Source organism: Amblyraja radiata, chromosome 23 (genome assembly GCF_010909765.2).
Source record: "Amblyraja radiata isolate CabotCenter1 chromosome 23, sAmbRad1.1.pri, whole genome shotgun sequence".
Classification (NCBI taxonomy): domain Eukaryota; kingdom Metazoa; phylum Chordata; class Chondrichthyes; order Rajiformes; family Rajidae; genus Amblyraja; species Amblyraja radiata.
In genome coordinates, this window is record NC_045978.1 from 514,756 (window position 1) to 528,179 (window position 13,424).

Sequence of the window (13,424 nt, forward strand, 5' to 3'; positions counted from 1 at the left end):
TGCGTAAACTCTATCTACCTGGTCACTGACTCACCTGTGACCACACCCTGCACTTGTTCTCGATACACCGGTACTTACACTGACAATCACACGGTGCACAAGTCACTACCACCCTTCATTCAACTCACCCGGTGCCTTCAGGGGTCAAGATGTCCTTCAATCGGTCAACGTCGTTTCAATAAGAAAGCAAGTTATGTGGTGAGTGTTGAGCTGTACTGTCCATGAAAGTGAGAGGTGGCCATCTTGCCCACACCTTCAATAGTTGGGGAGGGAGGGAGGGCTGTGGGGGAGGGAGGGGGGCTGTGGGGGAGGGAGGGGGTCAGTGGGGGAGGGATGGGGGCAGTGGGGGAGGGAGGGGGGCTGTGGGGGAGGGGGGCTGTGGGGGAGGGGGGGCAGTGGGGGAGGGAGGGGGGTCCAGTGTGGGAGGGATGGGGGCAGTGGGGCGGGAGGGAGCAGGGGGATGTGGGGGAGGGGGGGCTGTGGGGAGGGGGGACAGGGGGGGAGGGAGCGGAAGGGGGAGGGAGGGGGGAGGTGGGGATGGGCGAGGGGGAAGAGTGGGGTGAGAGCGAGGGGGCACACCAGTGGGGGAGGGATGGGGGAAGTGGGGGGAGGGAGGGCGGGAACGTGGGGGGAAGGGAGGGGGGGGCAGTGGGGGAGGGGGGAAGTGGTGGGAGGGGGCACAGTGGGGGAGGGAGTGGGGCTGTGGGGGAGGGAGGGGGGCAGTGGGGGAGGGAGGGGGGCTGTGGGAAGGGGAGGGGGAGAGAGGGGGGTGGGGGCGGGAGCGGGAGGGGGAGGGACCAGGGGGCAGGGAGTGGGATTTAATTATCTGGGCATGTGTTGAGCGGAGGGTTCATCGACACTTGTGATCCTAAACTTCCTGCCGTTGCGAGAGGCCCCTCACCCTCAGCAAGTCTCTCCATGCTCGCTCAGTAACACCAACCCCCAAAATAACCTCCCTGAACTCTCCAACTCCTCGCAGCGACCCAGTGGACCGTCCCAGGTGCAGGCAGGTCCCCCCATGCACCGTCACACTGCACCGTGCAGCGGGGAATGCGACGGAAGGATCCTGTGATCGCTCCTCCCCCAGTTCCAAGTGACTGCACTTTCAGTGTCACGTGCCGCTGCACTCCATCCTCTCACAAGATGCCCAGTGCCAGTGCCCAGGGTCAAGTGTCCAGTGTCCAGAGCCAGTGCCCAGGGTCCAGAGCCCAGTGTCCAGCGCCCAGGGTCAAGTGTCCAGTGCCCAGGGCCCAGAGCCCAATGTCCAGTGTAAGTGCCCAGAGCCCAGTGCCAATGCCCAGTGCCAGTGCCAGTGCCAGTGCCCAGCCAGGGTCCAATGCCCAGACCATCAGTTGTGACAACACAGTTACACACTGGCCAAGTCACACACTGCGGGCTGGTCCACACAGGGCTGTCAGTGGCCCCAAAGCCCAGAGATCTCTTAACTCTCTCACCTCAAGCCTGGGCCCTCTAGTTTTAGAATCCTCTATCCTTGGAAAAATACTGTATCCGTGCCCCTCATGGTCTTGTACACCTCGATACAGTCACCCTCAGCTCCCTACACTCCAGAGAGAGATGTCCCAGCCTACCCAACCTCTCCCTATAACACCAGCCATTGTTTAAACCTCTCTGTATGTTGACTGAAGCACCACACAGCATGTCACATCTATCAACTTGTAACCTCAATGCTCAGTTAGGGGTGGAGATAGATAGATGCTAGCATCATTTTAATGATATGGATGGGTTTTTTTTAAGTGATTTTTAGTGTGTGGAGATTCCACGTAGGATCAGGAGCAGCGTGGCAAATCTCGAGGATAGCGGAACGAGACACAGGAAATGAAACCCATAACGCGACTGTGATTTATGGTGTGGGCTGGTTACTGACAACAATCTACTGAGGTGCTGGGGTGGTCTGCACATTCCTCCAGTGGGAAACAGACCACTCACTCAGGTAAAGCAGCGCTGTTACGGGTACAGTACTATCGGCGTGGAATTGGAGAATCTATTAAACGTACACATTTTCATAACACTACTTGGCTACAAGAGCCACGCCTGGAAACGGCAACACAGTCGTGTTGGAGCTGGATTCTGGCCTTCGGTAAACGGTGGCCTTTGTAGAACAAAGTTACAGAAATACCAGAGAGCAAGAAACAATCGAATATTGTAGCAGAAATAAGAGACATTATCAACAAACATACGCAACATGGTGTTTGTGCTGTCCTCATCAACACCATCAACGTTGCTGAAGTATTAGTTACAAACATGGATAGAAAATCAATCAGTGAGTTGCTCTTTATACAAAGGTCCTTATAACACAAGAGTGTAAATCAGTGAATAAAGGACATGCTCATTGTCTGGTTGTCTTGTTCGGCATCATTCACAGACACACCCCACATCGTAAATCAGACATTCAATATTTACCATTAAATGTGATAGAAACCATCAATAAATTAGTGACCCTCATGAGTTTATGAATACTAGATTTTTATTATAACTGCACAATCTTTGTTAGTGTTATTCTCTGAACATACATGTCTTAATCATATTAGAAGGTAGACAAAAATGCTGGAGGCACTCAGCGGGTGAGGCAGACTGATCAGTCTGAAGAAGGGTCTCGACCCGAAACGTTACCTATTCCTTCTCTCCATAGATGCTGCCTCACCCGCTGAGTTCCTCCAGCATTTTTGTCTACCTTCGATTTTTGCAGCATCTGCAGTTCTTTCTTAAACATGAATCATATCAGACATGGCTCAGGACAAGAGGTAAACTATCCTTCCTTCACATTCACCCCCTCCCCAGGCACGGAGAATCAGACCAGGTGAAGAGCCCTCCCTCACTCACACACTAAGGATTTCAGTATGTCACACATGCACACATACTATTACACGTGGAGCACATACATACATGGAGCCTGGGCATTTTAAGCTTTGGTTTGACAAATGAAAAGTGCATGAACGATCCCAATCTACAAAATGGTTTTAATGGATTCTCTGTGGACCCATCAGATGTAGAAGTGATTTGGAATGTGTGAGGTGTATATATAAGTTGCAATCTCGTGTGGGAACTGGAAGCCTCGATATCCTGTTACCAATGTACCACTCAGTGGGACGGGTTCCGTGGGTGCTTGTTGCAAAGTGGCAGCATTAGTGTTAACAAAGTGGTCTGAGTTCATTACAGTGCACTCGACAAGTTTAGACTGGAGACCCATTGATGACTGATGGTCCAATGATATGTATCCATGCTGCCAGCCTCATAGATGCACATGTTATAGTTGTGTCAAACTAAGGCTCCAGCAGCAATGGGGGAAACGAGCTGCAGATTCCACACATCCACCTCTGGGACTAGTCTGTGGGAAAGTCAACCTGAAGCACACTGTGGGAATATTATGGAAGGGTCTTGACCTGAAACGTCCCTCATTCCTTCCCTCCAGAGATGCTGCCTGTCCCGCTGAGTTACTCCAGCATTTTGTGTCTACTGTGGGAATATTGGAACAGTTCTCTGCCGCTGCCTACATGAAACAGTGCAGCGAACTATATCGATTTGGTACAACTGCCTTGCTCAGTCAAACTTGGTTTATGAAACTCAATGTTTATAGTTTGAGTGACCCGACAGTGACACGTACTGTACTTGTGTGGAGTTAACTGGAGATGGCTCAGTCTTTGGGAGGAATGGACACCATCACTGAGGCAGCAACTCAACCAAGGAATTTTCACAAGGGGATTGGCAAAGTTCTCACCCCAACCCTTCTCTCTCTCCAGAGTCCAGGAATATTCAAGTCTGTCACACGGAAACATGCTCAGTATAAATCACTCACAGCCCACAGCTTGATCACTGCTGACGTCTCAGTTATAAACCTCCTCTCATTTAATTCTGGGCAAAGGTCAAACCTTATTCTGTGGACGAATAAACAGTGTTGCCACCCCATTTCACCCCACAGCTGCCACTAGAAGGATGGCCAACACCAACACAGTCACAAACAGGCGTACAACCAAGAGCCAGAACCAGGTGGGCATCTCCAGTGTGTCCACAGCTTCAATAAGATGTTTAGAAACCAAACCCACCTCTACCAGCTTCTCCAATCCCTCCAGCTCCTTGTCTTTAGCCTTTGACGGAGAGGTTGTTAACTTCCTTTCCCGGTCACTGTGGTTTATCTTAATGCTGGTCGACTCCTGCAATGTCCGTTTGAGTTCATTGATATTGGCTTGGTGCTTCATCAGGACATCTTCTGGTTTATCTAGGAACTTTGGTAGGATGCAAACAGAGAGAGAGATTGTTACACAAAACATAACCAGACATTGGTCTCTGTAACAAGAGGTAGATGTCACCATTGTTTATGTATCTGTCTGGAATATCTCTGTGTCACTATAGTGAAGCTGCATCAGGAATTCAGTCGTCGAGAGTTAAGAGTGTTTTATTGTCACATGTCCCAGGTGGGACAATGGAATCCAGATTCCTGATGATGATGATGATTGGTGAATACTACTGCTGATGTCTTGAATGCCTTGGCTGCAGGAGAACTATTTCCTACTTCATTCAATTCAGGGGTTTCAGGTCAATGTGTGCTGAGGACTAGTGCAACATCCTTGCTCTGCATGGGTTCATTCTCCAGACTTACTTTACGGAGTTTTCAAGCTCTGTCAATTCCACCACCACTTTGGGTAAATCACCTTCATGGTGACATCAGGTTATTGAGAGACTGACACCGACTGCTCAGCCTTTCATTGGCACACGCTGCAGCCACAGTGTACGACAGGGGACCCATTGTGGGGGGCAAACAAAGATCGACAGGTAACAGCTACGTCAAATGTTATAGATTCTTTAGTCACAGGGCAGTAAATCTGTGGAATTCTTTGCCACAGACGGCTGTGGAGGCCACAAGTCAGTGGATATTTTTAAGGCAGAGATAGATAGATTCTTGATTAGTACGGGTGTCAAGGGTTATGGGGAGAAGGCAGGAGAATGGGGTTAGGAGGGAGAGATAGATCAGCCGTGATTGAATGACAGAGTAAACTTGATGGGCCGAATGGCCTAATTCTACTGCTATTCCTTATGACCATATGATTTAGCAGTAATTACAGCCTGTAATTGTAAAGCAGCCTTGCATCACACCGAGTCACAGTTCCATCCATACACCTGCCCCTGCCTCCAGGAACAAGAAAGCATCATAACATTCAATAATGAGGTACTGCGTCTAATGAATCCAGCATCGCACCCAGTTCAAAGCCATGTGTCTGAAGCGCATAAATACAGTGGAAGGTCAACAAACACACGCATACTCAGATGGGCAGCAAGTTGGAATGCAGCAAGCATTAGAGCAGGGTGTGCAACACTGCAATGTAATGCACTGGTGTGCAACCAACATTGCAACACTGCAACATGTGCGCAATGGTTACAACGTGGGCATCTGCAGAGAGAAGGCCAGGCACAAGTTCCACAGCAGCGCATCCACATGAGATGTAGTTCAGTGTATCTGTCATGATCACATTGAATGGATCGAAGGGCCGAATGGCCTCTACTCCTGCACCTATTGTCTATAAGTCGTGTACTGACAACAATGAACAACTATGATTCAGAAAATTATCACCCACCATTCTGTGACAAGATCAGTTTTAATGTCTCATACAACATTAATTGCCAGATTTGTTCCACATGAATATTTGAATGTCTTGGATATTGTTGGGGATAAATCTTGAAGGATCAACCTACTGAATGTAACATCTGTCATTAGTTTGATGAATGATTTTCCATTGACAATTAATAGAAGCCAGTGATCCTGTAAGTGTGAATGGATGTGAAGATGTGACACAAACTACAGGGGTTAGGCGACCGGCAATACACTACCTCTTGCCTAAGTCGCGGCTCATCCTCTCGTTCCATCTGACAGCAAAATTTTAAAAGAAATCAAATCAATTAAATCCAAAACAAGATCATAATCTATTGATCGTCATGTGAAGAATGAAATATCGATTGGCCAGGTGCAAATTAATGCTTGAATCAGAGCAGCCTACCCCGACAGAAACACATTCAACCAATAGAGAGAGAACAGCAACATTTCAACAAGTATTTAGCATTGCTTAGAGGCTGGGAGTTTCACATTAACACCAGAGGTGTGCGGGGCAGGTCAGGGCCCGGCTGGTGGCTGAGGTGAGGAGCACCTCATGTTGTCTCACCGTACATCACCATTGCCCCAGCGCTGGGCCAGTTTGCTCAACAACATTCTCAATCTGGCAGACTCAGGATTAGTGGGAACAGCCAGAACTTGTGTCTATACTCTGGAGATGCTGCCTGTCCCGCAGAGTTACTCCAGCATTTTGTGTCTACTCTTGAATGCAATCGGTTTACTGAACAGTCACGAATCATTTAGGTGTGAATGGTCGTATTTACAACATGATAGGTTTTTCACTCACTGGTGTCCAGTTTAATTTTCCCTGTTAACCGACCTATTCCACATTTCCTGTGTAGTTTTACCTCAAGGGAAAGGGACTGGCCTTGAATTTAAGCCTCAGTAAAACCACAGCTAAAGTGGTTGTGTTTGGTCACAATATTGTGGAAATGGCTTCCATGCCAACGCACTCAACACAAGGCCAATTTGTTCATTAAATCCCAGTCTGCTCACTCCTTGTTCTTTCAATGACCTCTAGTAATGTCATTTGTAGCACATTTACTCTCAACAACTATGTCGTGGGTGAGTAGAACATGTGGCCACTGGACACAGGCTGATGCAAAGACAACAGTTGTTGGTATTGTGCAAAGACTCGTGGCTTCACATAAACTGTCAAGGAAGCAGATGGTGTTCTCTGAAACGTTATAAAAGTATTAACTGGAAAAGATGCTCAGACAAGGACCATTGGCATCAGGACACAGAGTGCTGGAGTAACTCAGCGGGTCAGGCAGCATCTGTGGAGAACATGGATAGGTGGCGTTTCACAGAGTGCTGGAGTAACTCAGCGGGTCAGGCAGCATCTGTGGAGAACATGGATAGGTGACGTTTCACAGAGTGCTGGAGTAACTCAGCGGATCAGGCAGCATCTGTGGAGAACATGGATAGGTGACGTTTCACAGAGTGCTGGAGTAACTCAGCGGGTCAGGCAACATCTGTGGAGAACATGGATACGTGACATTTCAGGTCAGGACCCTTCTTACAATTCTTCTACAGACATGTTGCCTGACCTGATGAGTTACTCCAGCACTTTGTGTCCTTTTATGTAAACTAGCATCTGCAGTTCCTTGTTTCTACGTTGATGTTGAGTAGACTCGCCTCTGGGTTGGCCAGATGTTGTCTGCAATCCAAAGATGGAAGATTCTAGACTTGGCTTCACGAGTGTGAAAATAGATAGTTGTTCGTCCAATGAACACCTGGATAATTTAAGTTCCAAATCACTGGTGCCCCAACCCCAACCCTAATCCTCACCTTAACCCTCAACTTAACCCATCAAAAAATGCCAGGCTCTGTGGAATTAGCTTCTCTTTCCTTAACCTTCAGCCAAAGAATGGCAACAGCAGCTCCAGTTTGTGGACACAGTGTTGACTATTTCTTGGGTAGACAAAAATGCTGGAGAAACTCAGCGGGTGAGGCAGCATCTATGGAGCGAAGGAAATAGGCAACATTTTGGGCAGACAATTTCTTGATTAGTACGGGTGTCAGAGGTTATGGGGAGAAGGCAGAAGAATGGGCTTAGGAGGGAGAGATAGATCATCCATGATTGAATTGTGGAGTAGACATGATGGGCCGAATGGCCTAATTCTATTCCTATTCCGTATGACAATCAAATTGGCAAAGGACAAATCTGAATCAAATGTCTGAAACCACAACATGTTGTACCTTCATTTCTTTTATTTTGGTCGGCGTTGTGACTTCGTCGGCTTTCTCGGATTTCTGCGAGGATTTCTTGCTGTCCGACTGTATGGTGTCGGGAGTTTCTGTCCTCGACGTTTCACTGGTGTTGTTGATCAATTCCTTCAGGAGGCCCTCATGGTTCTCCCCGACTGAAGCTGGGCGGAAAAACTCTGCAAGTCAGAACACCTGAAGTAAAACCTGCTCCATACACCTGGCACATAGGTCACAGTAGCCCCATACACCTGGCACAGAGGTCACAGTAGCCCCATACACCTGGCACAGAGGTCACAGCATCACCAACACACATGGCTCATCAGCAGGAAGCACATCTAGAGGGGACACGTCTGCCGCTGGGAGCCTCAAAGATCCAAGTGTTCAACACACCTGCCCCAACCTTGCACACCTGTCCAACTCACACCCTAACCTTGAACACCTGTTCAACTCACACCCAACACCCTAACCTTGCACACCTGTCCAACTCACACCCTAACCTTGCACACCTGTCCAACTCACACCCTAACCTTGCACACCTGCCCAACTCACACCCAATGTCCCAACCTTGCACACCTGCCCAACTCACACCCAATGTCCCAACCTTGCACACCTGCCCAACTCACACCCTAACCTTGCACACCTGCCCAACTCACACCCAATGTCCCAACCTTGCACACCTGCCCAACTCACACCCTAACCTTGCACACCTGCCCAACTCACACCCAATGCCCCACTGGCTGCTCTTCCTGCAACATTGACTGGGTTTATGTTTGCCGGATGTGCCATCACTGGAGTCGGAGCTAAACGACATAGGTTGGTGGTTTTTGTACTTTTGTCCCAGATTCACAGCAATGTTGGTTTCTGCTGCCTTCAACCTCAAAGTGTTGGCATCTTAAAAATGCCGCCATCGTGTCAGGCCTGCACCTTCCCAGGTGAACAATCTGCTTCCCCCCCTCTCCTCTCTCCCTGAGCTGCCCGACCGACCACTGCACATTCCCTCATGGATGTCGACACCCACCGCATTCAGTCTGAAGAAACGTGACCTGAAACGTCACCTATCCATGTTCTCCACAGATGATGCCTGACCCGCTGAGTTACTCCAGCACTTTGTGAAACGTCACCTTTCCATGTTCTCCACAGACACTAGTCCCACCTGCCATTGTTTGGTCCATATCCCTCCAAACCTGTCCTATCCATGTACCTGTCTAATTGTTTCTTAAACGTTGGGATAACGTCCCAGCCTCAACTATCTCCTCTGACAGCTCGTTCCATACACCCACCACCCTCTGTGTGGAAAAGTTACACCTCAAATCTTTTCCCCTTCACCTTGAACCTATGTCCTCTGGTCCACGATTCACCTACTCTGGGCAAGAGTCTACCCGATCGATTCCTCTCATGATTTTATACACCTCTATAAGATCACCCCTCATCCTCCTGCGCTCCAAAATACCACCAGACCCCACTACTCAGCTGTTTATTTGACACAAACCATACCTCCATCCAGACTCCGTGACATTGTGTATCGTTTGCTGGAAGACCGGTCAAAGTAGGGCGCGGGGCGGTCGATCAAGGAACTGGCCTGCCGCGTTTGTGCCTGCGTGCGACCACTGTAGCGAAACTTGGAGCCCATCACCAGGAAGCCCTTTGGTGGAGGCTCTGGAGACACAAGTCTGGAAAGCAAGTTACTGATCACAGTTACTCTGTAGAAACGTCAGAGACAAAGGAGGTCAGGCAACAAACTAACTGGTAAACACATTACAACAGCAACACAAAGCACCTTTAACACGCAGAGCAAACATTTCTTCACAGTAAGTCCATCTTGTTAACCTCCTGGATCTTGGGGATGATGGTATATGGTCAAATGTCAGGGGTCAAAGACTAGAGGGGGTCAAGGGCAGGTTGGTCAAAGGCCAGGGGTCAAAGCCTAGAGGGGGTCAAGGGCAGGTTGGTCAGAGGTCAAAGGCTAGAGGGGGTCAAGGGCAGGTTGGTCAGAGGCCAGGGGTCAAAGGCTAGAGGGGGTCAAAGGCTGGAGGGGTCAAGGGCAGGTTAGTCAAAGGCCATGGGTGGTTCTCCCCGTGACCCTGGCTGACCCTCTCCTCCCCCTCTCCTCCCCCACGCTACTCTATTCACAACTGTTCTACTGCGAGCGTAACAATCCGTGAGCGCCACTTCATCCTTTCTCGGACTGACACCCGACTCTTCACCTCTGGCCTTTGTTCAACCACATGGCGGCACTGTGGCGCAGCGGTAGAGTTGCTGCCTCACAGCGCCAGAGACCCGGCCTCGATCCCGACTATGGGTGCCGCCCGTACGGAGTTTGTACATTCTCCCCAGTGGCCTGTGTGGGTTTTCTATGGGTGCCCTGGTTTCCTCCCACACGACAAAGACGTACAGGTTTGTAGGTTAATTAGCTTCAGTTGCATTGTATATTGCCCCTAGTGTGTGTAGGATAGTGCTAGTGTACAGGGATCACTGGTCAGTGCAGACTCAGTGGGCCGAAGGGCCTGTTTCTGTGCTGTATCTCTAAACTAAATTAAACTCATCTGCCGACCCCAACCCCCACTTTGCCTGTGTTCACCAGTAACCGCCCATGCTCCGCCCTGAATCTCCTCTTTTCTGCCCCTTACAATCAGTCTGAAGAAGGGTCCCAACCCGAAACGTCACCCGTTCCTTTTCTCCAGAGCTGCTGCCTGACGCACTGAGTTACTCCAGCACTCTGTGAAACGTCACCTATCCATGTTCTCCACAGATGCTGCCTGACCCACTGAGTTACTCCAGCACTCTGTGAAACGTCACCTATCCATGTTCTCCACAGATGCTGCCTGACCCGCTGAGTTACTCCAGCACTCTGTGCCTATCTTTGGTGTAAAGCAGCGTCTGCAGTTCCTCGTTATGCTAGCAGGTGAGAGATCTCCAGACGTCTCCTCACGACTAGCTCCCCTGTGACTTCAGGCATACATTGGGGCACACAATCGCTTAATGAACAGATGTTTCTACTCTGAATATTTGTCACTATTTTGACTATGTATCGTTAATCCACAGCTGGAATGCAGGCTTGCAACCTTTACAACATTGCCGCTCAAACATCTGGCAAACATTCCAGGCCAAACCCATTCCAGAGAGTCAGAATCTCATCATTTGTGAACTAAATGGTCTCCTGCTTGCTGGAAAGTGAAAGCCCTGCCTTCATCACAATAGGCAATAGGTGCAGGAGTACGCCATTCGGCCCATCGAGCCAGCACCGCTATCACACTAACGTTGAGGGTCACAGCAGGGGGAGGGGAGCAGGGTCACCCAAAGACCAAACCAAATATAGAACTACAAACATGCACAGACTATAGGAAGGAACTGCAGGTGCTGGTTTAAACCACAGATAGACACAAAATGCTGGAGTAACTCAGTGGGTCAGGCAGCATCTCTGGAGAAATGGAATGGGTGACGTTTCGGGTCGAGACCCTTCTTCAGACTGAGAGTCAGCCGGAAGGTAAACGAGAGATATAGACGGTGATGTGGAGAGATATAGAACAAAGAATGAATGATATGCAAAAAAGTAACGTTGATAAAGGGAACAGGCCATTGTTAACAATGATAAAGGGCCTGTGGAATTAAATTTCCTTTATTGTCATTCAATCATTAAGTTTGAATGAAATTGCGAACTTTGCAGTCATGACATAGAAAAGCAACAGAACACACAATGAACACAGTTTAACACAAACATCCATCACAGTGAATCTCCAGGCACCTCCTCACTGTGATGGAAGGCAAAACGTCTTATCTCTCCCTTGCTTGTTCTCCCGCTGCGTCGAGGCGATCGAGGCTCTCGATGTTGAAGCCCCCACCGGGTGATGGTAAATCCCGCGGCTGATATTAAGCCCCGCGAAGGGGCCGATTCAAACTCCGTGACTCGGGGCGGACGAAGCTGCCGTTATGGGAGCTCATGAAAATCGGTCACCAACCAGTGACCTGCGAGCTCCCGGTCAGCCTGCTCCGCGATGGGGATTCCAGTTGGAGGCCGCCAGCTCCACGATATTACGCTTCAGCGCAGACGGAGATGGAGATACGACAAGGAAAACGTCGCATCCCCGTTGAAGGACGAGATTTTAAAAAGTTTCCCCCATATATCTATCTATATTACTAAAAGTCTGTTCTTGACCAGTTTTGGCCATCTGTGCTGCGATTTCCGAGAGAACGCCGCCACCTACGGCCGTCATTTTTGGCCACCTTGCTCAGAGCCCCCCTCCGCCGTATGTGTGCCGAGGATTTTTCCCGTCGATGAAAAATGACAGAGATATTAATGATTTTACAAAATTCCCCATTCTCTCTGCTGCCCCTGCTGGCGGCAGGGGGGAGGGACTATAAAACCAGGAAGTGGTGTGCCTCAATCAGTGTCTGCAAGCTGGAGGAAGGCAGAGGGTCACGTTTCTCTGAGCTGTGAATAACACTGAACACATGTCTACTCAAATGGAAGTGTCCTTAGTGGTTCTAAAACGCTTGCAGAATGTGTCTATTGGTTCTAAAATGTTTGCAAAAAGTGTCTCTTTTGGTTCTACAATGCTTCCAGAATGTGTCTTTTTGTTTTTTAGGTTCTCCCCCCCTTTCCTCCCCCCCTCTCCTCTCCCCCCCCTCTCCTCTCCCCCCCCTCTCCTCTCCCCTCCTCTCCCCTCCCCTCCTCTCCCCTCCTCTCTCCTCCCCTCCTCTCCCCTCCCCCTCTCCTCCCCCCCTCTCCTCTCCCCCCCTCCCCCCCCTCTCCTTTCTCCCCCTCTCTCCCCTCTTTTTCTCCCCCCCTCCCCTCCCCCACCATTCCTCCCCTAAACCCCCTCCCCTCCACACCCCTACCCTCTTCCCTCCACCCCCCTCCCCCTCCTTGCTCCCCACCTCACCCCCCTCTCAGCACCTCCTCTCTCCCCCTCACTCTCACCCTCTCTCTCTCCTCCCCTCCTCCCCCACCTTTCCCCCCTCACCCACCCTCCCTCTTATCCTCCTCTCCACCCCCTCTCCCTCTTGCCCCTCTCTCTGTGTCTCTGTCTCTCTCTCTGCCTCTGCCCCTTCTCTCTCTGCCCTCACTCTCTACCCCCGCCCCCCCCCCCCTCTCTAGATGTGACTGCAAGTTGGGGGCTATGCGTCAGTAGATAGGGTGGTTATGGGGTAAAAGGGGCAAATTAATAATATTAATATAATATCAAGGGGGTAATTAGCGTGAGTGCGGGGGGAGGGGGGGGGAGAGATAGTTAGTGTGTGTGACACTGCGTACCGCCTCCCCCCCCCCACAACCACACGTTGGGGGAACAGACCCAACGGGTCTGCACTTGGTCTAGTACACAACTAAAAATAGACTAAAACATACCTAACAAGACAAAAGAAAGCAATAAAAGGAAAGACAGACAGACTGCAGGCGAGCCGCAGCTGCTTGGCAGCACCGTCACTTCCAGAATGTTCCCTTTATCATTGATACTTTTTTGAGTATCGTTCATTCATTTGTCCGATATCACCGTCTATATCTCACGTTTCCCTTTCCTGTAAAATAACCCGCTGGTTTAATGTGGGGCAGAGTGTGCCAGGGTTCTTACTGTCGCCGCAAATGTGTTCGTACACG

At 49.9% G+C, this 13,424-nt stretch overlaps 1 protein-coding gene across 4 annotated transcripts in view; it reads right to left on the bottom strand.

Moving 5' to 3' along the window:
• epb41l1 (erythrocyte membrane protein band 4.1 like 1) overlaps positions 1-13,424 on the bottom strand; it is a 152,799-nt gene that overhangs the window by 18,870 nt on the left and 120,505 nt on the right. For 3 of the 4 annotated variants that reach the window (XM_033041295.1, XM_033041294.1, XM_033041292.1), the window contains exons 11-14: positions 9,326-9,501; positions 7,823-8,007; positions 5,842-5,877; positions 4,062-4,241 (exon numbers count right to left, since the gene is read on the bottom strand). In XM_033041295.1, the coding sequence (XP_032897186.1) occupies positions 4,062-4,241; positions 5,842-5,877; positions 7,823-8,007; positions 9,326-9,501 (577 nt within the window). The remainder of the gene's footprint in view (positions 1-4,061; positions 4,242-5,841; positions 5,878-7,822; positions 8,008-9,325; positions 9,502-13,424) is intronic. The other variant, XM_033041293.1, reaches the window with a different exon arrangement.